The sequence below is a fragment of the Schistocerca cancellata genome, chromosome 5 (assembly GCF_023864275.1).
Source record: "Schistocerca cancellata isolate TAMUIC-IGC-003103 chromosome 5, iqSchCanc2.1, whole genome shotgun sequence".
Taxonomy (NCBI): Eukaryota; Metazoa; Arthropoda; class Insecta; order Orthoptera; family Acrididae; genus Schistocerca; species Schistocerca cancellata.
In genome coordinates this window covers 30,968,589-30,994,653 of record NC_064630.1, presented here as the reverse complement: position 1 = coordinate 30,994,653, position 26,065 = coordinate 30,968,589, and the positions used below count along the sequence as shown (strand labels likewise).

Sequence of the window (26,065 nt, the reverse complement as noted above, 5' to 3'; positions counted from 1 at the left end):
TATCTGGCCTCACGGTGAAGCGGAATTGGGAAACTTCTTCAGCACTTAAACAGCCTGCACAAAAATATAAAGTTCACACATGAGACTGAAAACAATGGTACCTTGCCATTTATGGATGTGGAAGTATACAGAGCTGCCGAAGGTAAACTGGGACACAAAGTGTACCGGAAACCAACGCACACTAATCAGTACCTGCACGCGGAGAGCCACCACCACCCAGCTCAAAAGTATTCTGTTCTGCATACGGTAGCTGCCCGAGCCTACCGGATAAGCGATGAAAATAACATCAAAGAAGAATTAAAGGAGCTACAACACACGTTTTGTACCAACGGCTATGATGACAACATCACAAATAAGGTAGCTAAAACCAAAGGGAACAGAACACGAGAAGAGGGCAAAGAAGAGAAGCTTCCACTGGTACACTTACTATATGTAAAAGGCGTCAGTGAACGGCTAGGCAACGTCCTCAGCCGACGAGGTTTCAAACCGATTTTTCGAAGCAGTCACAGGATCCACGAAATGATAGGTTCCACCAAGGATGTAGTCAACAATCTTAACACTGCAGGTGTTTACGAACTGCGGTGTGAGTGCAGAGCTGCCTACATAGGAGAAACAGGGAGACCTGTCAGCTTACGAGTAGCAGAACACGAACGCTATGTACGATTACAACAACATAATAAATCGGCGATAGCGGAACACCGCCGTGACTGTGGACAACCTTTCAGGTTCCAGGAAGCCCGAGTACTGGCGAAAGAAACGTGGATGCGAGAACGCAAAATAAGGGAGGCGATCGAAATTATTAAGCAGCCTAACATCAACAGAGAGGAGGGCTACAAACTCCCGGCGTCCTGGCTTCCGGCCATCCCAGTCCAACGGGGCAGAAGCTACACGGGACACGGGCGTATCTGTAGAGCAACTGTCAGTCCACTTCCGCGCACACCAGGAGGAAAACTTGCCGACCAGAAGCCGAACGCTGATTGGCGGACAGCTACCAATCGTTGACGAGATGGACATCCACGAATAGCGTCTTTCCTTCCATCTTCCCTTACTTAATGACTAGCCAATCAAATTAGAGGGCCAATTTAAATTTTTACAACAGTGACGTCAGACATCGATAGTCTGTAATAAATAGGAGCACCTATGCCCGTGCAAAACCAGTAGTGCCCCTGAGGATGGCCGTAGCAATTCGGCGGAAACGTCAGTTTTAGTTTATTATTGTTAGTTTTTAGCAATGACGCGGCAGAATACCCAGAAGAATTCTAATTACTATGACACCGACGGCGGAAGCCTACGATCTTATACTAGTGTCCTGCTTGACACAGTCACGTCTTTTAAATATCTGGGTGTAACGTTGCAAAGTGATATGAGGTGCAACGAGCATGTGAAAATTGTGGTAGGGAAGGGGGAATGGTCGACTTCGGTTTACTGCGAGAATTTTGGAAAGAATGGTTGGCCTGTAAAGGAGACCACATATAGGACGCTGGTGCCACCTGTTCTTGAGTACTGCTCGAGTGTTTGGAGATCCGTACCAGGTCGGATTGATGGAAGAGATGGAAACAATTCAGAGGACGGGCTGTTAGATTTGTTGCTGGTAGGTTCGAACAACACGTAAGTGCTACGGAGAGGCTTCGGGTACTCAACTGGGAATCCCTGGTGGTAAGGCGACTTTCTTTTCGACAAACGCTGTTGGGAAAATTCAGAGAACCGGCATCTGAAGCTGACGGCGGGACCATTCTACTGTCGCCAAGAAATATTGCGCGTAAGGACCACGAAGATGAGAGAAATGAGGGCTCATACGGAGGCACACAGACAGCCGTTTTTCCCTCGCTCTATTTGCGAGTGGAACAGGAGGGAAATGAAAAGTAGTGGTGCTGGGTACCTTCCGTCACGCATCGTACCGTGACTTGCCGAGTATGTATGTAGACGTAATGTTGTTGTTGCGTTCTTCAGTCCTGAGACTGGTTTGATGCAGATCTCCATGCTACTCTATCTTGTGCAAGCTTCTTCATCTCCCAGTACCTACTGCAGCCTACATCTTTCTGAATCTGCTTAGTGTATTCATCTCTTGGTCTCCCCCTACGATTTTTACCCTCCACGCTGCCCTCCAATACTAAATTGGTGATCCCTTGATGCCTCAGAACATGTCCTACCAACCGATCCCTTCTTCTGGTCAAGTTGTGCCACAAACTTCTCTTCTCCCCAATTCTATTCAATACCTCCTCATTAATTATGTGGTCTACCCATCTAATATTCAGCATTCTTCTGTAGCACCACATTTCGAAAGCTTCTATTCTCTTCTTGTCTAAACTATTTATCGTCCATGTTTCACTTCCATACATGGCTACACTCCATACAAATACTTTCAGAAACGACTTCCTGACACTTAAATCAATACTCGATGTTAACAAATTTCTCTTCTTCAGAAACGCTTTCCTTGCTATTGCCAGGCTACATTTTATATCCTCTCCACTTCGACCATCATCAGTTATTTTGCTCCCCACATAGAGAAATTCCTTTACTACTTTAAGTGTCTCATTTCCTAATCTAATTCCCTCAGTATCACCCGATATAATTCGACTACATTCCATATCCTCGTTTTACTTTTGTTGATGTTCATCTTATATCCTCCTTTCAAGACACTGTCCATTCCGTTCAACTGCATTTCCAAGTCCTTTCCTGTCTCTGACAGAATTACAATGTCATCGGCGAACCTCAAAGTTTTTATTTCTTCTCCATGGATTTTAATACCTACTCCGAACTTTTCTTTTCTTTCTTTTAGTGTTTGCTCAATATACAGATTGAATAGCATCGGAAACAGGGTACAACCCTGTCTCACTCCCTTCCCAACCACTGCTTCCCTTTCATGTGCCTCGACTCCTATAACTGCCATCTGGTTTCTGTACAAATTGTAAATAGCCTTTCGCTCCCTGTATTTTACCCTGCCACCTTCAGAATTTGAAAGGGAGTATTCCAGTCAACATTGTCAAAAGCTTTCTCTAAGTCTACAAATACTAGAAACGTAGGTTTGCCTTTTCTTAACCTAGCTTCTAAAATAAGTCATAGGGTCAGTATTATCTCATATTTCTACGAAATCCAATCTGATCTTCCGTGAGGTCGGCTTCTACAAGTTTTTCCATTCGTCTGTAAAGAATTCGCGTTAGTATTTTGCAGCTGTTCGGTAATTTTCACGTCTGTTAACACCTGCTTCCTTTGCGATTGGAATTATTATATTCTTCTGAAGTCTGAGGGAATTTCCCCTCTCTCATACATCTTGCTCACCAGATGGTAGAGTTTTGTTAGGTCTGGCTCTCCCGGGGCCATCAGTAGTTCAAATGGAATGTTGTCTACTCCCGGGGCCTTGTTTCGACTTAGGTCTTTCAGTGCTCTGTCCAACTCTTCTACATCCTCATCCATTTCCATAATATTGTCCTCAAGAACATCGCCCCTGTATAGACCCTCAATATACTCCTTCCACCTTTCTGCTTTCCCTTCTTTGCTTAGAACTGGGTTTCCATCTGAGATCTTGATATTCATACAAGTGGTTTTCTTTTCTCCAAAGGTCTCTTTAATTTTCCTGTAGGCAGTATCTATCTTACCCCTAGTGAGATAAGCCTCTACATCCTTACATTTGTCCTCTAGCCATCCCTGCTTAGCCATTTTGCACTTCCTGTCGATCTCATTTTTGAGACGTTTGTATTCCTTTTTTCCTGCTTCACTTACTACATTTTTGTATTCTCTCTTTTCATCAATTAAATACAGTATCTCTTTTGTTACCCAAGGATTTCTACTAGCCTTCGTCTTTTTACCTACTTGATCCTGTGCTGCCTTCACTATTTCATTCCTCAAAGCTACCCATTCTTCTTCTACTGTATTTCTTTCCCCCATTCCTGTCAATTGTTCCCTTATGCTCTCCATGAAACTCTGTACAACCTCTGGTTTCGTCAGTTTATCCAGGTCCCATCTCCTTAAATTCCCACCTTTTTCCAGTTTCTTCAGTTTTAATCTACAGTTCATAATCAATAGATTGTGGTCAGAGTCGACATCTGCCCCTGGAAATGTCTTACAATTTAAAACCTGGTTCCTACATCTCTGTCTTACCATTATATAATCTATCTGAAACCTTCTAGTATCTCCAGGGTTCTTCCACGTATACAAGCTTCTTTCATGATTCTTGAACCAAGTGTTACCTATGATTAATTTATGCTCTGTGCAAAATTCTACCAGGCTGCTTCCTCTTTCATTTCTTAGCCCCAATCCATATTCACCTACTACATTTCCTTCTCTTCCTTTTCCTACTCCTAAATTCCAGTCACACATGACTATTAAATTTTCGTCTCCCTTCACTACCTGAATAATTTCTTTTATCTCATCATACATTTCTTCAATCTCTTCGTCATCTGCAGCGCTACTTGGCATATAAACTTGTACTATTGTAATAGGCGTGGGCTTCGTGCCTATCTTGGCCACAATAATGCGTTCACTATGCTGTTTGTAGTAGCTTACCCGCACTCCTATTTTTTTATTCATTATTAACCGTACTCCTGCATTACCCCTATTTGATTTTGTATTTATAACCCTCTATTCATCTGAGCAAAAGTCTTGTTCCTCCTGCCACCGAACTTCACTAATTCCCACTATATCTAACTTTAACCTATCCATTTCCCTTTTTAAATTTTCTAACCTACCTGCCCGATTAAGGGATCTGACATTCCACGCTCCGATCCGTAGAACGCCAGTTTTCTTTCTCCTGATAACGACGTCCTCCTGAGTAGTCCCCACCTGGAGATCCGAATGGGGGACTATTTTGCCTCCGGAATATTTTACCCAAGAGGACGCCATCATCATTTAATCATACAGTAAAGCTGCATGCCCTCGGGAAAAATTACGGCTGTGGTTTGCCCTTGCTTTCAGCTGTTCGCAGTACCACAGCAAGGTCAGGCTGGAGCCAGTCTTCCTTTTCATTCCTTTTATTGCCTAGATGTAGATTTAGGTAATAAAAGGAATGAAAAGGCAGAGTGGCTCCAGCCTGACACGGTTCACATATAGTTACAGGATTCTCTGGTTTTGAAAAGCAACTAAAAGTACACACATTAAAAAAGTTTTGCATCAACTCGGTTCCGAGAGTTCCGGAACCTGTACAGAAAACTGGAACAGAGGTCAACATCAACATCATTTCCACCTTTTTTATTGCTTATGAAAATCACACATTGCATGTTGTACCACCATACAGTGAGACCTTCACAAGTGGTGGTCCACATTGCTTTACACACCGGTAGCTCTAATACCCAGTAGCACGTCCTCTTGCATTGATGCATGCCTGTATTCGTCGTGGCATACTATCCACAAGTTCATCAAGGCACTGTTGGTTCAGGTTGTCCCACTCCTCAACGGCGATTTGGCGTAGATCCGTCAGAGTGGTCGATGGTCAGGTCGTTCATAAACAGCCCTTTTCAATCTATCCCAGGCATGTTCGATAGGATTCATGTCTGAAGAACCTGCTGGCCACTCTAGTCGAGCGATGTCGTTATCCTGAAAGAAGTCATTCACAAGATGTGCATGATGGGGGTACGAATTGTCGTCCATGAAGAATGCCTCGCCAATATGCTGCCGATATGGTTGCACTATCGGTCGTAGGATGGCATTCACGTATCGTACAGCCGATACGGCGCCTTCCATGACCACCAGCGGGGTACGGCGGCCCCACATAATGTCATCCCAAAACAGCAGGGAACCTCCACCTTGCTGCACTCGCTGGACAGTTTGTCTAAGGCGTTCAGCCTGACCGGGTTGCGTCAAACACGTCTCCGACGATTGGTTGAAGGCGTATGCGACACTCTTTGGTGAAGAGAATGTGATGCCAATCCTGGGCGGTCCATTCGGCATGTTGTTGGGCCCATCTGCACCGTGCTGCATGGTGTCGTGGTTGCAAAGGTGGACCTCGCCTTGCACGTAGGGAGTGAAGTTGCGCATCATGCAGCCTACTGCGCACAGTTTGAGTCGTCACACGACGTCCTGTGGCTGCACGAAAACCATTATTCAACATGGTGGCGTTGCTGTCAGGGTTCCTCCGAGCCATAATCTGTAGGTGCCGGTCATCCACTGCAGTAGTAGCCATTGGGCGGCCTGAGCGAGGCATGTCATCGACAGTTTCTGTCTCTATGTATCTCTTCCATGTCCGAACAACATCGCTTTGGTTCACTCCGAGACGCCTGGACACTTCCCTTGTTGAGAGCCCTTTGTGGCACAAAGCAACAATGCGGACGCGATCGAACAGCAGTATTGACCGTCTAGGCATGGTTGAACTACAGACAACACGAGCCGTGTACCTCCTTCCTGGTGGAATGACTGGAACTGATCGGCTGTCAGAGCCCCTCCGTCTAATAGGCGCTGCTCATGCCTGGTTGTTTACATCTTTGGGCGGGTTTAGTGACATCTCTGAACAGTCAAGCCGGCCTGGGTGGCCGAGCGGTTCTAGGCGCTACAGTCTGGAACCGCGCGACCACTACGGTCGCAGGTTCGAATCCTGCCTCGGGCATGGATGTGTGTGATGTCCTTAGGTTAGTTAGGTTTAAGTCGTTCTAAGTTCTAGTGGATTGATGACCTTAGAAGTTAATTCCCATAGTGCTCAGAGCCATTTCTTTGAACAGTCAAAGGGACTGTGTCTGTGATAAAATATCCAGAGTCAACGTCTATCTTTAGAAGTTCTGGGAACAGGGACGATGCAAAACTTTCTTTGATGTGTGTATTAAAAAAAAATAAGTCGCAAGTTCCGATTCGAATACCAATCAGGCTGCTACAGGGAATACTTTTCGGCACTGGCCCTTCTTAGCTTGCATTTATCGCGAATCTCTTTCCCAGCGCAAAACGGCAAGCGATTGGAAGAAGTGCAGGTGACTCCCATATACAAGAAGGATAAAATAAAGAACCAATACCATTAACGTCGGGTTCCTACTGATTTCTCAAGCACATTCTCAGTTCGAATACAATAAATTTCCTTGAAACAGGAAAGTTTCCGCCCACAAATCAGGTTTTCAAAGCATCGCTTGTGCTAAACTCAGTTTGCCCTTATCTCGCACAATTTCTTGCGAATGAAGGACTACAGGCAGATTCCATATTGCTCTATTTCCAAAAAGTGTTTGACACAGCACCGCCCCGCGGACTGATAGAGCAGGTCCCAGCATACGGATTAGGTCCCCAGTCATGCAAGTGACTGGAAGAGCTTTTAAATAATAGAACCCAGTCCGTTTTCCTCGATGGCGAATGTTCTTCAGAGACGAGGGCGTCGTCAGGTGTGCCCCAGGGAAGTGTGGTAGGACCGCTGTTATTAGGTATGTGCATCATTGGTAAATGATCTAACGGGCAGGATGAGCAGTAATCTCCAGCTGCCTGCTGATGACGCTGTGTTGTATTGGAGGTGTCGTCACTGAGTGATTGTAGGAATGTATAGGACGCCTTAGTCAGAATATTCCTGGTTGGTGTGATGAATGCTAGCTTTCCCTAAATGTAGGAAAGTGTAAATTAACGCAACTGAGTAGGAAAAACAATCCTGTAGTGTTCGAATACAGTATTAGCTGAGAATGATTCTACTGCCGCCAATGTACATTTCGTGCTAGGATCGCGAAAACAAAATAAGAAAAATCAGGGCTCGTATGGCGGTATATAGGCAATCGTTTTTCCTCGCTCCATTTGTGGGTGAATGACTAGTAGTGATACAAAGTACCCTTGGCCATACACCATATAGTGACTTGCGAAGTCAGTACGTAAATATAGACGTTATGTAACACATTTTTACGTTTTTAAATGACTGTTGTATATATTTTCATCTCTCTGTGTGGAGAGAGGATTTTAAATATTGGCATTGGGCTCCCAACAACACCCACCTGTAATGAGGAGGTGGAATAACGAATAAGAATAAGCTGAGTATGGTTGACGGAAGGGGTGGTGGGGGGGACGGGGAGAGGGGAGTTGGAGTTTGGAGCGACGTTATCGGATGCTCGTTCTTTAATCTGCCGTCATACGACAACCTGCAGCCGCCGCAATGTAGTCTCTGTCCCGTACACCACGTTTACGTAAGACTCAACTCCCGGGAGACGAAAACCGAATTTCGAAACTCGTTTTTCGCTGTGGTGTTCACGTATAAAGTCCCGAAGCGGTTTTGCTAGGCTGGTGAAATATTGGTTTTCGGATCGTCAGTTGTTTTGGCTTGGTTCAAATGGCTCTGAGCACTATGGGACTTAACATCTGAGGTCATCAGTCCATATATATATATATATATATATATATATATATATATATATATATATATATACAGGGTGAGTCACCTAACGTTTCCGCTGGGTATATTTCGTAAACCACATCAAATACTGACGAATTGATTCCACAGACCGAACGTGAGGAGAGGGGCTAGTGTAATTGGTTAATACAAACCATAAAAAAATGCACGGAAGTATGTTTTTTAACACAAACCTACGTTTTTTTAAATGGAACCCCGTTAGTTTTGTTAGCACATCTGAACATATAAACAAATACGTAATCAGTACACCAGATGTACTGCGGCGTGTGCGACATTCATTACGCCAGAGATTGCAGTTGTGTGCAGCAATTGATGGCCACCACATTGAACATCTATTGGCGTGACATGTCGGGACACACTCTATTCCACTCCGTAATTGAAAACGGAAACCACGTGTGTACGTGTACCTCACCCCTCATGGTAATGTACATGTGCGTCAGTGAAAAAGACCAATATAAAGGTTTTAGCATGTGGACGTAATGTGCTGTTCCAGTCTCTTCTGTACCTAAGGTCCATCACCGTTCCCTTTGGATCCCTCCGTAATTCGGTGCTCTCCGATACACACGATCAAACAGCGGAGGAGTGGTACTCAAGCGTCAACTTTAGGTTACAATATCTCCGGTTGTAATTAACATTTTACAATGAAACAAACGGCACTGATTACGTATTTGTTTATATGTTCAGATGTGCTAACAAAACTAACGGGGTTCCATTTAAAAAAACGTAGGTTTGTGTTAAAAAACATACTTCCGTGCATTTTTGTATGGTTTGCATTAAGCAATTACACTAGCCCCTCTCCTCACGCTCGGTCTGTGGAATCGGTTCGTCAGTATTTGATGTGGTTTACGAAATATATCCAGCGGTAATGTTAGGTGACTCACCCTGGATATATATATATATATATATATATATATATATATATATATATATATATATATATATATATATATGATTGTTGTAGTGTCTGTGTATTTATGGGCTGCATTTTTTCATATGACTTGTCAAGCCAATGGCAGCACGGCACCTCTTGCCGCAATTGTCACAAGTGTATCTGGCTGCTGAGGCAGGAGCAGTGGTAGCATTGCGAAGCTTTTTCTGCCTTAATCTGTCTAACAAGCCTTCATCGTGCTTCTACATTCCAGATGATATATCATCACGCCACTCTGGTCTCATGCTAGCCCGTGCCTCCCATCTGTTTGTGTCGATTCCAAAGCTCTCCATATCTCGTTTACAGGAGTCCTCGAACCTCAATACAGGTCTTTTGGCTATAGAGATCTCTCCAAGCATCACCTCACGTGGTAATCTGTCAGGATCCATACGGTGGACGTGTCCCTGCCAGCGGAGTCGTCTCTGCTTCAAGACAGCTGAAACACTGTAACTCTTCAGGCTTTCCCGGCGAGATCTTGACATGTGGAGTAATCGGGTCTACTGCCGGATGTTTGTGTCGCTCTGGTGTGCCAGAGCGACACAAACATCCGGCAGTAGAGCTGAAATACTGTTCAAATTTCAAATGGCTCTGAGCACTATGGGACTTAACATCTATGGTCATCAGTCCCCTAGAACTTAGAACTACTTAAACCTAACTAACCTAAGGACAGCACACAACACCCAGCCATCACGAGGCAGAGAAAATCCCTGAAATACTGTTGCAGTTAGCTTTAGATAGCACTGCTTCGTTGGTCACTCGGTCCTTCCACGTTACTCCGAGGATGGATCTCAGCACCGCATCTGTAAAGCATTACGGCGACGTTCTTGTTTGGCATAGGTAGTCCATGTTTCCGATGCATACAAAAGGATGCTGAGGATGCAAGTTTGATATACAATGATTTTGGTGGTCAAAGAGAGTTTGTTGATTTTCCAAACACGTGTAGAGAGTTTGCCAAAAGTTGTCGCAGTTCTTCCTTGTCAACAGACATGTTTGATTCTATAGTAGATCCAAGATAGCAGAAGTTATCTACGACTTGCAGAGTAGTGCCATCTAGTGTGATATTCGGCTTTGTGTTAGCACCCTGAACCATAATTACGGTCTTACTGCTGTTTACACTCATCGAGAATAGGTGGCATCCGTGACTAAATCTTGATACTAGCTCTTGCAGCTCTTCTGCGGAGTTCGCAACAATTGCAGCATCATCAGCATACAGGAGTTCACGAGCGACTATCTCGTAGCGCATTGTCTTACTCTTCAGAAGACTGACATTGAAAAGCCTTCCATCTTTCCTAGCATGCAGATGTACTCCAACATTGCAATTCTCGAAAGCCACCTGGAGCAGACCCGCGAGGAAAATTCCAAAAAGTGTATGGCCTGTGGAAATCAGCTGTTCCAGTTTCTGATTTAGTCAGCGCAGTGGCTGTTTCCCTTCAGTTAAATGCCGGAAGTAGACGACTTCATGTTCAGTTTTTTCATTTTCTCCCTCATTGAACAAAAAGTCTCTCCACCTAATTCAGCCGAAAATTTTCAAATACAGTTCGTAATCTAAACCCCAAGCATCTTTCAAAATAGGTTGCATGGAAGCGAAAATCGATAGTGGAAGAGTAAACCCAGAAGCTAGAACCGCGTTTGTAGAATCGATATTGGAGTGTCTGCATGGCCAAGCAGAAACGGTATGAGATAATCGGTTTACGAAATCTGGTGTTGGGAGCCTAACATGTAAATGTAGTGGAAACGAACATGTGAGCCTTACACTAAGTGAGACATTGGCAGAAGGCCGGCCTTCCCCAGCGAAATCGACGGGAAACTGGCAAGTTGGCGGGGAGTCGTTTGGCTTGTTTCTTTGTAAACGGTGAATCCCGGCTGGACCTGTGACGACAGAGGGAGGGTGGAGCCGCCCCCAGCCCGGCCAATAGGCGGCGTTGGTGGCGCCGCCCTGGGGTGGAGGCGGTGAGGGTGAAGGGAGGCGCAGGCGCCCCTGCTGAAGCTGCCGCAGCCCGTCAGTAGACGCCCGGGAAGCGAACCGTCAACACCAGCTGCCCAGCGCCCCAGCAGGTATCTCTCTCTCACTCGCTCGCTCGCTCGTTCACTCTCTTCTTTATCGACGTCCATGTCAATATTATCCGGTCTCGTAGTAGCCTAGCTGCTAACTGCATCGTGGTAGTCACAAGTACATGTCACGTTATCCACGATGGTTAACTTCGTGGTGCTTTCATCAGTTTCTGACTAGTTTATTGCTACCCGCAATAACTGCCTCTCCAGTGCCACCCTACTAATCTCTTATTGTGGATAAATTCCAATTTCTGTTCTTCCCTATAGTTTGCGCCCTCTGCGACATGGAAGCCATTTCCTGATCTCTCAACACCCGACATGTCGTCCTGTCGCTTCTTCTAGTTAGTGTATCGCACATATTCCTTTATTCGCCGATTCTGCAGGGAGCCTCCTCATTTCTTATCTAATCAGTCCACTTAACTTACAGCATTCTTATAGAACACCACATCCCAAATAGCGTATGAATCACTCCCACTCAATACTGTGCACCAGGCGTACATACTTACAAATTTCTTTCTCAAAGTAAGGTCCAAGTTTGATAGTAGAAGACATCTTTTAGCGAGGAATGGCGTGTGTGTCTGTGCTAGTGTGCTTTTTATGTTCTTGCCTCGTCTGTCATCAGTTATTTTGCTTACGAGGCAGCACAGTCCCCTCACTTCGTCTTCTATTCGGTCCAGTAGTTTGAAGTGAAGTCGGATTTAAATTCTGCAGTGGTCTGTAGGCGATATTAGTTGTTAGGCGGATTAGAAATAATTAACTCGGCATCGTAAAAATATGCCGTTAATATCAACTAATGTTTATTTTCGTTTCATTTCTGCTAACCATCATTACTATCCTGTTTATTTTATTTTTTTTATTTCCTCTCAGTCTACATTTGTACTCTACACACTACTTTTCAATTTTTATTATTTCCTCATTATTGTTTCTGGGATAGATTTCGCTATCATTACATAAATTTTGGTCTCCAATTCCCCAAACATTGCGGCGGAGAGACATAAATACTTTCATAGCTAACAGAAGCTAGTTAAGATAAGAACTTCTTCCAAAAGACGATCTGTATTTCCGTCTGTAATTTTTTTTTGTTTCATTTGAATTGTGCATTGTATTGCGTTTACTGTTCCAGCAGGTTGCTTTACTTCTCAAGTGTAATATTGTTCATTTCCTCCTTGAGCTTAACCATAAGCCCTCGGATTTAAATACTGCAGTTGTCTGGAGGCGATATTAGTTGTCAGGTGGATTAGAAATAATTAACTCGACATCATAGAAATATGCCGTTAATATCAACTAATGTTTGTTTTAGTTACGTTGATTCGTGTAGCTTGATATCAAGTTGATCCACGGAATAATCTTCGTTTATTAGGCTTTTTAAAGTAGGATTATACTGTGAATTTCTTTCAAATACGTAAACTGGAATACCCTGCCGGCATACAAGTTTTTGTTTTGGCAGGTTATCTCTTAAGGAAGTTCATCCAGATTGTTTGAACAGTTATAACACGACCGTACTTCCCTTGAGAATGATTCATGTGACGTCCGAAAACCGCCACCACAGGCGAAAAATTCGAAAGATCAGATAGTATCGTTTTGGGTCTTCGTTGACTGAAGATGTGACATGTATAAGCCACAAGCATTTGAGCCGAAAGTGTGGGGGTGGATTGTGCAAGATTCGTTGAATGGCGACCTAAAGAAAATGGGAAAACGATTTTCTCGGCAGTGCTTGAAGAGAGTTAAAACGAATAGATTCTATGCATCGATGTAATACTGTCTACAACTTCAGATCAGAAACGAACGGCAGTCAACGCATCGGCAGAACCCGAAGGCTCTGCAATAAAAATAAGCCAGCTTATACTAAAATGGTGGTTAATGTTTTCAAAAGAGATTGTTTTTGTTGATCGCCTTACTATGATAAAGTAATATCTGACGAATACTAAACTAGTCTTCTAGACAACCCGGATAAAAGTAAGTTCTTGAGAAGGTGCCTGTGACACAAAATCAAAAAAGTCATCTGCCTTCAGGGCAATAGAATAATGTGCTTCGGTATTGTGAGAAATCCAGAAGTTCAGATTCGAATCGTTGGAACATATATCCTTTTCATCAGAATTAGCACCCTCTGAGTTCCACCTGTATATATGTCTAAGTAAGTTTCTTGCTTCGGTTCGCTCTGAGTTCAAGGAACTGTTAATATGTCGTAGATCCCTATTTTGCAGGCTATCAAGGATTTACTTCAGGTATCGAATCAACCCCCCCCCCCCCTCCTGAAAAATGTGAGCCAGTGTGCAGTGGGCTACTACTAGAAACTTCATAGAGAAATAAGTTTATTTTTAACCTTAAAATAATTGTCATTCGTTGCCAGACTTTTTCCTTATGTTCGTGTGGTATTCTCTCTGCGAAGTCATTTTGCACCGTTTATAATACTGATCAAATAACCAAGAAAGGATTTTTGTGCGATCCCTGAAGGTGCTGAATTGATTGAGAATGAAACGAAGCTGCAAATAAACCGCATACATGAGTAATTTACATTTCATACAAGTTTTTGCGGTAATCACTTGACCCTGTTCGTTAGTTCTTGTATCACTGTAGACTGCCATCTTTGTGAAGTTTGTTATGATGAAATAAAGCTTCTTATCCCATGTGTTTTCAGGTAAATTTATTTGGGTCTTTTAATGTTAGTAGGTTATTATATTTTACATCACCTGTTGATTCGCCTTTATTTCGTCATCATAGGTCCAAATGTAATTTTTCACTACTTAAGCAAACAGACTTTACTCTTATTCCTTGTTTTATTACAATATAATAAACAGTGTTACAGTATATAAGATACAGCTGTTCTTAACTTGAAGGAAGGTTTGAACGCCTTAGTGTTCTATGGGACGTGCTATGCCATTGCCTTCCTCCGACCTCTGAACTGACTTAACCATTCAGTTATCACAGGACCTACAGTTAAACGTGGGCTCCCAACCACGGAGCTTTCTGCTAATTTTGACATCAACAGCGTACTGCCAGAAGTAAAGAAAGCGATAAGAGACAAAATATCGTACAAACGATTTATGGTCTGATAATTTCGTACTTAACCTTCGAGTCAATGTTATCCTATAGACGGCATTTCTCAGTGTTGTTCGGCGCCACATGCTTATATTATCAACTGTGCTATTTGGTAAAACGTTTACATTGTGTTCTAAGAACAAATTAATTTTTTGCACGACACACAGAATCCTGGGGTACCAAATATTTGACACCACCCCCGCAAGAGTTTGTTCCATAGATAAAATTCGCGATTAACGTTATGATATGGATACGTGTCAACGCAGCAAATGGTTCAAATGGCTCCGAGCACTATGGTACTTAACATCTGTGGTCATTAGTCCCCTAGAACTTAGAACTACTTAAACCTAACTAACCTAAGGACATCACATACATCCATACCCGAGGCAGGATTCGAACCTGCGACCGGAGCGGTCACGCGGTTCCAGACTGAAGCGCCTATAACCGCACGGCCACACCGGCCGGCAAACGCAGCAAACATAGAACACTTACATACAATTAAAAACATATAAAAAATAATATTTATATGACAATGCTGCCCATTTACATGTTTTCTTTCTTTAAAAATTACTAATTATTCTTACTCAAGAATTCCTCTACGGTATAAAAGGAGTTGTGAAGGGGAACACCTTTAATCCATATTTTAAAACGTTTCTGCTACCTGTCAAACATTTTATTTCCACGGGTAGACTGTCAAAGAGGTTTACAGCTCAAATTTAATCCCCCTCTGTGCCAAAGATAGATTCATTAAAGGGTAACGTACATCATTTTTCTTGATAGTGTTGTACTACTACATCTCTGTTACTCTCAAATTCAGATTGATTATTGATAAGAAATTTCATAAGTGAATATTACCAGTTGCTTAGAGAGATACCTGCAAGATGTACCTGTGTGAATTCCAAACACTATTCTAATTACTTTCTTTTATGCAGTGAATGCTTTTTGCGTAAGGGGGAGAGACAAATTGTCCCCCATTTACGGACGCTGTGAAAGTATGCCCAGTTTTCGATGAAAAATGCACAGTACACAAAAAAAAATCTGCCCTCCTAAATTTCGTATTTTTCTGAAAGTACTTTGCGTACATAAGAATAAACTCCATTTTCTGTTCGCCGCCCTCTTCTGAGAGAATGAAACAAATTGTGAGTAGTGCTATGTGTTACTACTTCGCTTCTCAGACACGACAGCACACAATAACAGTAACGAAAGGGTCTTATAGTAACTGTGCCATCCCTCTGCCGCTTTTCGTGATGTGTCTGAACACTGACCGCTTCTAATGGACGCATTATCTAGCTGACGCGTCGTAACACTAATGCATGGTACCCCTCATCTTCAGAATCCTATTTCATACCTACGTGAATACCTTCCCTCCAGTAATGTAATAAGTCGTTCATTTTCCTTTTTCTGTGTTTTCTATACTCTCAGGTGGCATAACTGTGTTGGAATCACAGTTTCAAAGTCCTTGCATATAACAGCGATATTACGATTTTTGTTGTACACTACATTGTTCCTAATTCATCCAAAGCCTGTTGCACAAGTTGCGAATTTACTCTAGTTCACTGTTAACTCGTGACAATCCTCTTCAGTTAAAAAGTGTCCACAATAAGTTACGAATATTTCAACTAATACCACTTTTTAAACGTTCAGCTGATTTATAAATGTATATACTACATTTACCGTATCATCCAAAGGCTCTCTATGTGATCCGATACAATAGCACTCCTTGCGCAAAAACTGCAAACTAACACCAGCGAAAGAAAATGACCTTATCCTTGCAAATTTAGTCCACAACAGAAAACACCTTTTCGTATACCGGGCTCTGTGAAGGTTGTTTCAGCTGAAATATTTTGCTCTATGACTTACAAAATAACAAATGAGATGAATATCTATGTAGACAGGTAAACGTAAGAATCGTTGCTCTTTCTACAGAGTTATGAACATAGTCTATTTAGTAATTTTGCAAGGAGTAACAGCTAGGAGTTACAATTTTTTAAACAGCAAATTATTGTTTTCTACTAAGTTGCTGATGCGTTTAAACAAACTGTGCATTAATCAATATAAATTAAATTTCCATTAAAAGCGCTTCTAGGAAGCTTTCCGCCCTTTGGCACAACAATTTCATGTACGACATGTTACATACACCCCGAAACTTTGAACGTTTCTCGCTTCCTAACTAATTTTGATAGAAATTTGATTTAAACTGATTTGTGCCTACATAGTTGGTTTAACTACATCAGGTACAAGACAGAAAACAAATTCTATTTGAAAAATTATAACTCGTTTCTGGAACTCCCTGGAAAATGATTAAGTTCAAATGGTTGAAATGGCTCTGAGCACTATGGGACTTAACTTCTGAGGTCATCAGTCCCCTAGAACTTAGAACTACTTAAACCTAACTAACCTAAGGACATCACACACATCCATGCCCGAGGCAGGATTCGAACCTGCGACCGTAGCAGTCGCGCGGTTCCGGACTGCAGCCCCTAAACCGCGTGGCCACCGCGGTCGGCAATGATTAAGTAAAGTAAGTCAATAATTCCACAGAAATGTGGCTAATGTGTTTTTTACTTTTACCTATCTAAATAAATATTCCCCCAGTTAGTATTTTGAAAATTCCAGAAAAAAAAAACGTTACCAAACACCCTGTGTATTACATCCTTGTCTACGTAATATATTTCCGACGATTGTAGAGAGATATTCAGTTTTAAGCAATTATTCCATCAAAGACAAACTTATGTTAATCTGATAAAGATGTATTTTGTGCCCATTGCGTCCCGAGCAGCGCGGGGTAGCCATGCGGTCTAAGGCGCCTTGCCACGGTTCGCGCGGCGCCGCGCCCCCCCCCCCCTCCCTCCAGGGGGCTCGAGTCCTCCCTTAGGCATGGGTCTGTGTGTTGTCCTTATTGTAAGTTAAATTAAGTTAGAGTGAATAGTGTGTAAGCCTAGGGACCGATGAGCTCAGCAGTTTGGTCCCATAGAGCTTACCACAAATTTCCAAATTTCCATCCCAAATAAAGTAACTACATTTTGTCCCGTACAGACAGGAGTAAATGGAGCAGAAATCAGCTTCTGTGACGCGACCTCCGCTCGAAAAACTGCTATAAAAAATATAATCCTTCGTATGGTGTCTTACATTTGTATGACCTTGTGTAAGATACGCGCTTGACATCCAAGATCAAAAGAACCCACGAGCCAATACTATTTAGCCTGTTATGTCGGTGGATTGCTGTAGTCCGGCCTAAAGCAGTCGGCGCCTGACAGACAGTGGGATGGACCGGGCTCCCACTGTGTTGCCACTTTTGCTGCGCCGAGGATTGCCACTGCCAGTTCTAAAGTAGGGGACTTAACGGAACGCGAAATTTTCGAATATTTCAAGAAAAAAGTCATTGTGTGCCTAATTGAAATTAAGAACAGATTTTGACATGCTTAGAGACACTGCAGAGGTCTATACCAAATGCGAATTTCAGCATTTTTACGTGATTTTTCTAGGAGACAGAGATTTCAAACATGATACATGTTAAGAGTCAAATTTTGACAAAATTAAGAAGAAATCTCATTTTGCTTATGTGCAATATACGCAATGCAATACGCATTTATGGGAAGATACGTTGCCAAATGAGGTGGAAAAATTAAATAAATTTCAAAAAAATTAACGTAACTCTGGCCCTAATTAAAATTGAAAGATACATTTTCCTGCAGACATATGTGTCCCAACTTTATCTGCTACAAGTACAGAGGTTGGAGCAATGAATTAAAATTTGTGCCACAGTTGGGATTTGAACGCAGGTCTCCGCGTTTCTAGGCAGATGTGCTAGTAGCGTGGTGCTGCAGTAGTTAGCACATCTGTCTCCTACGCAGGACACCTGAGTTCCACTTTTGGCTGTAACACAAACTTTAATTCATTCTTTCAATTTCTATCCTTTTTGAAGTTAAATTTAAAAAAAAAAAAACGTATTTCCGGCACGATTAGCGGCAGTATACACTGGGGTGACGTAAGTCGTGGGTTAGCGATACGTCCATACACAGATGGCGGTAGTCTCGCATGTGTTGTTGTTGTTGTGGTCTTCAGTACGGAGATTGTGTTGGTCCAACTCTCCATGCAGCTCTACATGCTAGTATGGCATACACGGCGTACAAAAAGGCAATGCATTGACAGTGCTGTCATTTGTACTCAGACAATTCATGTGAGAAAAGATTTCCAATCTGATTATGACCGCGCGACAAGAATTGACACAATTTTAACGCAGAATGATAGTTGGAACCACACACATGGGACATTCCATTTCGGAAATCGTTAGTGAATTCAGTATTTGGAGATCCACACTGCCAAGAGTGTGCCGAGTGTGGGGAGAATGCCAAACTTCAGGCGTCACCTCTCACCACGGACAACACAGTGGGCGGCGGCCTTCACTTAACGACAGAGAGCAGTGGCGTTTGCGTAGAGTTGTCAGTGCTAACAGACAAGCAACACTTCGTGAAATATCCGCAGAAACCAATGTGGGACGTACGACGAACGTATCCGTCAGAACACAGCAGCGAAACCTGGCGTTATTGGGCTGTGGCAGCAGACGACCGAAGCGAGTGCCTTCGTCAACAGCACAGCATCGCCTACACCGTATCTTCTGGGCCCTACTGGCCTGGAAAACAGTGGCCCCATCAGACGAGTCCCCATTTCAGTTGGTGACAGCTGACGGCAGGGTCCGAGTGTGGAGCAGACCTCACGAAGCCGTGGACCCAAGTTGTCAACAAGGCACTGTGCGAGCTCGTGGTCGGTCGGTAATGGTGTGGCTGTGTTTACGTGGAATGGACTCGGTCCTCTGGTCCAGCTGAACCGATCTGAACCGATAATTGACTGGAGGTGGCTATGTTCGGCTACCTGAAGATCATTGGCAGCCATTCGCGGACTTCATGTCCCCAGACAACGATGGAATTTTTATCAATGGCCGGCCAGAGTGGCCGCGCGGTTCTAGGCGCTACAGTCTGGAACCGCGTGACCGCTACGGTCGCAGGTTCGAATCCTGCCTCGGGCTTGGATGTGTTTGATGTCCTTAGGTTAGTTAGGTTTAAGTAGTTCTAAGTTCTAGGGGACGGATGACCTCAGATGTTAAGTCCCGTAGTGCTCAGAGCCATTTGAACCATTTTTTATGAATGACACTGCGCCATGTCACCGGGCCACAATTATCACAATTATTCGCGATTGGCCTGAAGAACATTCCGGACAGTTTGAGCAAACGATTTGGCCATCCAGATGGCCCGACGTGAAATGAGATATAACCGAGAGGTCAATTTGTGCACAAAATCCTGCTCCAGCAACGTTTTCGCAATTGTGGACGACTGTAGAGACAGCTTGACTCAACATTTCTATCGACTTGTGGAGTCCATGCCACCTCGAGCTGGTGCAGGGTATTAGGAGGTATGACATGGCTTTTGCCACCTCAGTGCAGATATGCCGTAAATCATTTCCAATTTTTGTACGCCATTTTTGTAAGAGAGAGACACTTTATAGCTGGAAGGAGAAGATGACAAGCTGCGTAGTCAAGTTTTAACAAGATCGTCTGTGCTCAGAATGCTGGACGTCTATATTAGGTTAAAGTCCTCGAATCCTTGTTGCGCATTGTGTATCTAACGGCTTTCAGGGGCAACAATGACTTTATTCTCAGTAAGGTCATCCGAAGACTAGTATGAGTTGCAAAACGATTTAGAAAAGATTGCTGTATGGTGTGGCAGGTGGCAGTTGACGCTAAATAACGAAAAGTGTGAGGTGATCCACATGAGTTCCAAAAGAAATCCGTTGGAATTCGATTACTCGATAAATAGTTCAATTCTCAAGGCTGTCAATTCAACTAAGTACCTGGGTGTTAAAATTACGAACAACTTCAGTTCGAAAGACCACATAGATAATATTGTGGGGAAGGCGAGCCAAAGGTTGCGTTTCATTGGCAGGACACTTAGAAGATGCAACAAGTCCACTAAAGAGACAGCTTACACTACACTCGTTCGTGCTCTGTTAGAATATTGCTGCGCGGTGTGGGATCCTTACCAGGTGGGATTGACGGAGGACATCGAAAGGGTGCAAAAAAGGGCAGCTCGTTTTTTATTATCACGTAATAGGGGAGAGAGTGTGGCAGATATAATACGCGAGTTGGGATGGAAGTCATTAAAGCAAAGACGTTTTTCGTCGCGGCGAGATCTATTTACGAAATTTCAGTCACCAACTTTCTCTTCCGAATGTGAAAATATTTTGTTGAGCCCAACCTACATAGGTAGGAATGATCATCAAAATAAAAATAAGAGAAATCAGAGGTCGAACAGAAAGGTTTCGGTGTTCGTTTTTCCCGCGCGCTGTTCGGGAGTGGAATGGTAGAGAGATAGTATGATTGTGGTTCGATGAACCCTCTGCCAAGCACTTAAATGTGAATTGCAGAGTATTCATGTCGATGTAGATGTAAATGTAGATGTATTTTTACGATTACTGACTACATTTAAAAATTTTAATTGCTGTCATAATGTTGTCAGAAAAAGTTATAATCTTTGAATAAAGTTTTAACGGTGTAAGATAATAATTAAAGTGAATAACTTTATATGTTTTGAGGCTACTTAACTCATCGCGAGCAAATTATCCAGACAATATTGGCCCAATATTTTATCACAGACACAGTCCCTTTGACTGTTCAAAGAAATGGCTCTGAGCACTATGGGAATTAACTTCTAAGGTCATCAATCCACTAGAACTTAGAACGACTTAAACCTAACTAACCTAAGGACATCACACACATCCATGCCCGAGGCAGGATTCGAACCTGCGACCGTAGCGCCTAGAACCGGCCACCCAGGCCGGCTTGACTGTTCAGAGATGTCACTAAACCCGCCCAAAGATGTAAACAACCAGGCATGATCAGCGCCTATTAGACGGAGGGGCTCTGACAGCCGATCAGTTCCAGTCATTCCACCAGGAAGGAGGTACACGGCTTGCGTTGTCTGTAGTTCAACCATGCCTTGACGGTCAATACTGCTGTTCGATCGCGTCCGCATTGTTGCTTTGTGCCACAAAGGGCTCTCAACAAGGGAAGTGTGCAGGCATTTCGGAGTGAACCAAAGCGATGTTGTTCGGACGTGGCAGAGATACATAGAGACAGGAACTGTCGATGACATGCCTCGCTCAGGCCGCCCAATGGCTACTACTGCAGTGGATGACCGGCACCTACAGATTATGGCTCGGAGGAACCCTGACAGCAACGCCACCATGTTGAATAATGCTTTTCGTGCAGCCACAGGACGTCGTGTTACGACTCAAACTGTGCACAGTAGGCTGCATGATGCGCAACTTCACTCCCTACGTCCAAGGCGAGGTCCATCTTTGCAACCACGAGAGCACTTAGCAACTTGCAACAAGCTTTACACATAATTTCAAACCTTCTCTAATATTTTCTCGCTGATATCCCGCAAAAAATAATGAAGGGAACAGAGTTTATCGCTCTCTACATTTTCGCATTTCATGCAATAAAACTTCAGCACGAAGCACAACGTTTTAGTTCATTACTTATTTAGCTCAATTAGGAACACATTTTGCAGACAGCATCCACATATAGCACTAAATGCAACTGCAAAATTACTGCATTGTACCACACGTAGTTCAGGAGATATGGTATCATAAAGATTGAGATGCGTGAAAAACTAGCTTTTCCTTAAAAGGCAGCGCAAAATACCAGGACTGCACTGAAAATATTGGTGTCACGTAAAAAATAAAATTGACACCTTAATATTTGGAGGACATTTCATTGTTAATTTGCAGTTAATGATCTTCGTTTTATAACTTACTTTTACTACGATCAAGCGTATAACAAACGATCTGGCACAATGCATTCTTTGCCAAAAAGATTTTACATAACCATACAAAGGGGTTGTTGTTTTTCTGAGTTACCAATTTTTGTTTTGAGTTTTTTTCTTAATCTATGGATGAATAATCCGAAACTAATAAAACCGTCATAATTATCGTTTTATGTACTCAAGATTTTACACGCTTAACGCGAAATACTTAACACATCAACTCATTTGTGAAATAATCAGACCTCTGAAGCTGTTTTTTATATGGGATATGGATTATTTAAGGAATTTTGGCCGTGAGGGAGAGAGGTTACTGGTTATTCACTAACGTACAATATATGCATTTGTTTCAGGTGATTCGCAGGAAGATGGAGCTTCTAGTGGCGTGAGAACTGTCGCGAAGAAGACTCAGATTTCGCACGGACGGAGGCGGTACGGCAGAAGTGCGCAGCGTGAGGCTTCGAGGGTCGGGCTGAAACTGCACTGGAGTTGACCGTGCGGTAAACACCTGTTAGGTAGCTGATAACTGTCATCGGTTTGCGCTATATAGGCGAGCCGAACTAAGTTTACTGTCTTTTTCTTCGGGCTAGTTCACGTTTCGCAGTGGAACAGGTTCATAATATTTCTGTGCAGGATTCGGTAGCAGTGAAATTCGCGTCTTATCGGCAGATGCACGAGTTGACAATAGAGGGCGTTGCTGCGCAGTAGAGGTTTCGCGTGTTAGGCGAGGGAGTGGGAAGAGCAGGGCGGCCATGTCGAGCAGCCAGAGCCCGGGCTACCGCCTGCCGGCGTCGTCGGCGGCGTCCCCCGGCTCCTCGCAGCCGCGCAGCGGGGGCGTCGTCGAGGTGACGCGCGCCGACTCCAGCTCGTCGCCGCACCACCACCACCATCACCACCACCACCACCACCAGGCGGGCCACCAGCACGGCCAGCAGCACCACGGGCACGGGCACGGGCAGGCGGCGCACAAGCTGGCCGGCTACTTCCTGTCGCAGTCGGGCGGCCACGACGCCTGCGACGGCAGCGACGACGAGCTGGCCGACTTGCCGTCGTGCGCGTTCGCGGCGCGCAGCGCGGCCGCCGCCGCCGCAGCCGCCGCCGCCGCCGCCGCCGCGGCCGTCTGCTCCTCCAGCAGCTCCGCCAACGGGCCGCACCAGCACCCCGGCATGCACTACCTCGGACTCGCAGGTCGGTCTACCGTCCACGTACCCGTAGCAACTTGTAGCCTCACCTCACAACATCATCCCCCTAAAACGAGGCACGTTCAAGATGTAAATGTACTGCGACCGTAACAGGCTGTAGTTTTTTTTTCTTTTTTGAGTGTTGGCAACACTGAATGGTGGTGGGGGATCCCCTGATCGTTCATACCGGTCGGTGTAGTAGGCTAGTCTCGGTAGTGACGTCATTTTCGGTTCTTTATCGAAATATCCTATTCAGTAAGCTTCTGAGACTTGTAGCCTCACTTCAGAGCATTAGGCCACTAAAGCCCCTTCTACGAGGCACGTTCGTGATGTAAGTGTACTGCGACCGTAACAGGCTGCGGTTTTTTTCCTTTTCTGAGTGTTGGCAACACTGAGTGGTAGTGGGGGATCCCCTGATCGTTCATACCGATCGGTGTAGTAGGCTAGTCTCGGTAGTGACGTCATTTTCGGTTCTGTATCGAAACATCCTATTCAGTAAGCTTCTGACACTTGTTGCCGAACGGTCTTCCCACCGATTTTACGGTAATTGTACCGAGAGATTTTGGATTTCGGTCTGGCCCTGTCGATCGGTGAGCTCTGGTTTATCTACACCTATAATTTGTTATTTTTAACATATTTAGCTATTTTAACTTTGGATTTAGTGATTGTGTTACTAAAGAATCACCTGAGGACGCATCCAGTTGGAAAGTGAGTTCGTAATAGACTATTTTCCTTTGTTAGAAATATGGTTAGGTTAGATTGTTACTGTGAATGACTACAAGAAAAAAACGTTTTCGGCCAATATTCTCTCAAAATACGTGTTATTTTCATGCAAATAAGAGTTTAAAGATCATTAAATATCAAGACATCGGCTCTGCTTACGTATAGTACATGAATGTGAACTGACGTTACTAGTGCCTTTGTGTACTTTTTCCCACAAATAGGTTTGTTAGTAACTATCGAAACGTGTTTGCAACTTTCAGGTAACATTGGAAAGCAATTATGTGAAGCCTGATACTGGAAACCTTCCAAACTATCACGCGTGTATGACTTACACACCACCATTTGGCCAAGTGGCGCGTTGTAGCTGTGCCGGCACGGTAGCTCAGCGTTTACGGTCAGAGGGTTAGCTGCCCTCTGTAATAAAAAAACTGAGTTCACCGATCAACAACGAACCAAAGCGGGTGTCTTACGACGTCCGCCCCGAGCAGATACAACGAACGAAAGAGAACAAAATGAGATTTAAAAAGAAAAAAAAAAAAGCGTGTTCGGTCAGAGAGCCGGTTGGCCTCTGTAGTGAAAAACTGAGTGGAAGGATCAACCACCGAACTTGAACAGGATGTCTTGCGACGTCCGCAACGACCACCCACAACGATCAATAACGAACAAAATGACAAAAAAGAAAGAAAAAAGTGGTTAGCGCGCGGGAATGCGATACCTAATGTCACGCGTTCGCGCATTGGTAGATGCAAATTTTTTTTTTTTTTCCTCCTCATATATGCAACACGTTCTGAGACATTGTTATTCGTGTAAGTTAAGATTTTTCTGCAATATTCGTTATTACTTGCATGTAAGACCGCACTTCCTCAGTAATGGCCGGCCGGTGTGGCCGAGCGGTTCTAGGCACTTCAGTCTGGAACCGCGCGACCGCTACGGTGGCAGGTTCGAATCCTGCCTCGGGCGGGATTTGTCAAGCGTAAAATACATAAAGCTGAAAAAGATTGTACTTGTAATTTTCAAAATTTAAGCGGTCTTTTATAAAAGATCAGTTATTAACAATTTATATTTTCAATGAAAACTGGATATTTCTGTGCGATACTAATTAGAAATAAGAAGACTCGCATTTTTCATAAAAATGACAATTAGGTATGTGTTAATTAGCATGTATTCCAAAAATTGTATGTTTAAAGCGTGTAGATATTCGAACTGAAATGGAAAAAAACTAAAAAATAAGTTTTGTTGTTTCTAGTTTCTGTCACAGTTAAAGTAAAAATTTTTTATTTGTGGTGACTAGTCTACGACTGCATTGTCCCATCTCAAACCTTAACCTTCGTCGTAAACGTTAACACACATTTCCACCAGTGCACACATATGCAATGGGCATAACTGGTATTTTTAGACGTGTATAAAATAGTGATGCTTGTATGAGATCAAATGACTTCACGAATACAGGAAAACGGCAGCTGGCTGGAAAGGTACTGTACTTTGCGTTGTAGCTGCTAGCGACCTCTGTCGAGCCCACTTCGACGCGTTCGTGACACGGGTCGCCAGTACCCTAAGTACGGTTCGAGGGAGCTGTCATTTGTTGTCTTTGTGAAGTCATTAGAATAAGCATTACTGTTTTATACATGTCTAAAAAAATAACAGTTATAGCTGTTGCATGTGTGTGCACTGATGGAAATGTGTGCTAACATTTACTACGTAGGCTATGATGTGGGCGGTTCTAGGCGCTTCAGTCCGGAACCACGCTGCTGCTACGGTCGCAGGTTGGAATCCTCCCTCGGGCATGGATATGTGTAATGTCCTTTGGTTAGTTAGGTTTAAGTAGTTCTAAGTTCTAGGGGACTGATGACCTCAGATGTTAAATGCCATAGTGCTCAGAGCCATTTGAAACCTTTTCACATGAATCACCTGAGTACAAATCACAGCTCCGCCACTAGACTGCCCTTTTATACGTCGCGTAAGCACTACTATCGCCATCTGTATATGTGCATATCACTACCATGGCTTTTATCGCCTCAGTGTATATTGT

At 43.7% G+C, this 26,065-nt stretch overlaps 1 protein-coding gene across 1 annotated transcript in view; it reads left to right on the top strand.

Moving 5' to 3' along the window:
* The first annotated feature begins 22,884 nt into the window (after window positions 1–22,884).
* LOC126188345 (transcription factor Maf) overlaps window positions 22,885–26,065 on the top strand; it is an 85,231-nt gene continuing 82,050 nt past the window's right edge. The window contains exon 1 of the mRNA XM_049929944.1: window positions 22,885–23,320. Within this exon, the coding sequence (XP_049785901.1) occupies window positions 22,885–23,320 (436 nt within the window). The remainder of the gene's footprint in view (window positions 23,321–26,065) is intronic.